Raw genomic sequence first — 2,711 nt, forward strand, 5'->3', positions numbered from 1 at the left:
TAATTTAAATATTATTTTTAACAAAGTAATTAAAATAGAATGCATTTATTTTGTTGTAGTTTTTATATAAAGAAATGCAGTTAATTACATTTAAAAAACAAATTAGGAAGTTATTGTTACAATAACAATAATAATGCGAGAGATTTTTGTTTTTTCTTTTCTTTTTAATAAACATTATAAGGAAGACAATGTTATTAGCTGTGTGTATGTGTGCGTGTGTTTGTTTGTTGTTGTGACATAAAACAATACTTTTGTTCTTTTTTTGTTTGTAAAGTTATTACATTGTAATTTTAAAAATATAAAAATTTAATATATATATACTTTAAAATAATACTAAAATAAATTGTGTGATGTTGTTGTAAAATTATAACTAGTTTTTGTTGTTGTTTTAATTTCGATTGAACAGTTTTTTTTTTAAATTGTTAAATAAGTTTGACTTTTTGCAATATCGGTTTTGTGGCCATAAAATAGTAAAATCTTTGGTTTTTTGTAATTTATATTTCTTTTGTTATTTTTTAATTTAGAGGAGATTATTTTCATTTTCTTATATTTTAAAATATTCATTTGTAATGTTTTTGTTGTAGTTGTTAGTTTTCTTTTTCTAAAATACTAATTCTCTTTTCTCGGCTAAATATTCTTGTAAACTAGGTGGTATAGACAATTTGGCAATGTCCTCGTATTTGGTTGTACGCTGTATAACACGACGGCACAGATCTTGCAGTGTCGGCATATTTAAATAACGACTTAGTGGATATTTTAATATAACTGGAAACGGTGGTTGCATTTCATTTGGAACCTTAACAAAACATACAAAATTATCATTTGTACAGCGATATAGAATATCTTCGATCATCTCGACAATCGATTCGTATTGCAGCTCCTCGAAATGCCAATAGTCATTGCGATACTCCAGCCGATAGTGGAGCGTGACATTTATAATGCGAAATGATAGGGTAAATTGACAACCACTTGTCTCAGAGTCACGTACTAGGAACGATCCAGTTGGTTTGTCCGTAAGTTGTTTTTGGGCATCACGTCGGGAAATTTCACCCCAATACCAGACTTGACTGCAAAAAATAAAAGAAGAAATTTTAAACACAACAAGAAAGAAAAAAATATAGGGTCTCATTTAAAATAAAATCGGACGAATATATATTGGAGCTATATCAAAATATGCGCCATACCAAATTTCGTGCAAATCGAAAGAAATAAAGGGGCTTTGGTGCTCAATTAACTTAAAATCGAACGAAAATATATATGGGAGCTATATCTAAATCTGAACCGATTTTCATGAAACTTAGCCCACATTATTCCAGTCTCAATTCAGTACGTTATGCCAAATTTCGTGCAAATTGAAAGAAATGTAGGGGCTTTGGTACACTATTTATATAAAATGGGACGAAAAAGTATATGGGAGCTATACCTAAAACTAAACCGATTATCACGAAACATAACACACATCATTCTAGACTTATGTAAGTACGAAAATATATATGGGTGCTTTATATCATAAAATCGGACGAAAATATATATGGAAGCTATATCTAAATCTGATCCGATTTTAATGAAACTTAACACACACCATTCTAAACTTAATACAGTACGCTATTCTAAATTTCGTGCAAATCGAAAGAAATAAAGGAGCTTTGGTTTTCAATTAACATAAAATCGGACGAAAATATATATGGGAGCTCTATTTAAATCTCAACCGATTTAAACAAAACTTGTCACGTATTATTTTATAGGATCTTCAGCATGTTATGCATGTTATTGCGGCAACCGGCATATACATACATAAATGTTAACCAATTTCAATAGGTTTCGTTCTTGGCATAGCTCAAATAAATGAGCTATGCCAAATTTCACTCAATTCGGATCATAAATGCGACCTGTACTTTGTTTACAATTTAACATGAACAGGCAGGCAGACATGCATGCGACTCAGAAAGTTATTTTGAAATTTTGAATATAAATTGCAATTGATTGGTACTGCAAAGCCATTTCCCTTTTCCGTCCCTGACCAAAAACCGTCAGTGATGTGACACAAATTCTTCCAAATCTTTGTACATAAAAACAAAAAAGTTCTCAAATCCTTTTGGTTGATAAGGAGAATTCCTATTTATCAATACTTACTTTAACATTTCACAACTAGCTCCGTACATTATCCAATTTGGACCATCTTCACGTTCCAACCATTTCTTTTTGATAAATCGCTTGAAATCATTTGAAAACGGTGTGCTCAGATCGGCATCCTCGGCGGCTGTTAAATTTCGCTGAAAATTGAATTGCAATGGTTCGTGTATTGGCGAGGTTGTTGTAAATTCCGATGAAGCATCTGTCGTTGCTCCATCGCCATCCTGTAACGATTTACGTCGACGCAACGAGAAGCGCAGACCCATTTTCTTGCGAAAACGTTGAAATGCATTTTTCTCCTCTTTGCGTTTTCGCCCACCTGTACTACCGCTGCTGCCCAAATTGACACAAGATGCATTTTCCTCGACAGTGCCTCCAATGGTATTATTGTTGTTATTGCTTTGTATAACAGAGGAACATGAAGCGGCAGCGGCGGCAGTTGATGTATCCAGCAATTCATTTTCATCGTAAAAAGTCGATGTAGTGGCACTCAGATTTATCGAATTCTGTGATTGTGATTTTTTCCGTCGTGTCAACGAGGAGAACCATCCTTTCTTTTCTTTATCCGCGGAACTCAT

General features: G+C 32.8%; 1 protein-coding gene across 1 annotated transcript; it reads right to left on the bottom strand.

The window, feature by feature from the left end:
• Positions 1–601: 601 nt before the first annotated feature.
• LOC133327073 (uncharacterized) lies at positions 602–2,711 on the bottom strand. Its single transcript, XM_061535650.1, has 3 exons — positions 2,594–2,711; positions 2,134–2,536; positions 602–1,067 (listed from the first exon to the last, which is right to left on the bottom strand). The coding sequence occupies exons 1-3, from the start codon at positions 2,709–2,711 to the stop codon at positions 602–604; spliced, it is 987 nt and encodes a 328-aa protein (XP_061391634.1).

This window comes from Musca vetustissima, unplaced genomic scaffold, assembly GCF_032173495.1.
Source record: "Musca vetustissima isolate MV318-11 ecotype Yass unplaced genomic scaffold, APGP_CSIRO_Mvet_v1 utg347183, whole genome shotgun sequence".
NCBI lineage: Eukaryota > Metazoa > Arthropoda > Insecta > Diptera > Muscidae > Musca > Musca vetustissima.

What these genes read in the sequence shown, in the direction of transcription:
- LOC133327073 (XM_061535650.1), bottom strand. Translation starts at nt 2,711, where the DNA reads ATGAGTTCCGCGGATAAAGAAAAGAAAGGATGGTTCTCCTCGTTGACA. An exon ending in ATCGACTTTTTACGATGAAA is followed by an intron (nt 2,537 to 2,593) that starts ATGAATTGCTGG and finishes CCTCTGTTATAC; the next exon opens with AAAGCAATAACAACAATAAT. An exon ending in GCTAGTTGTGAAATGTTAAA is followed by an intron (nt 1,068 to 2,133) that starts GTAAGTATTGAT and finishes TATTTTTTGCAG; the next exon opens with TCAAGTCTGGTATTGGGGTG.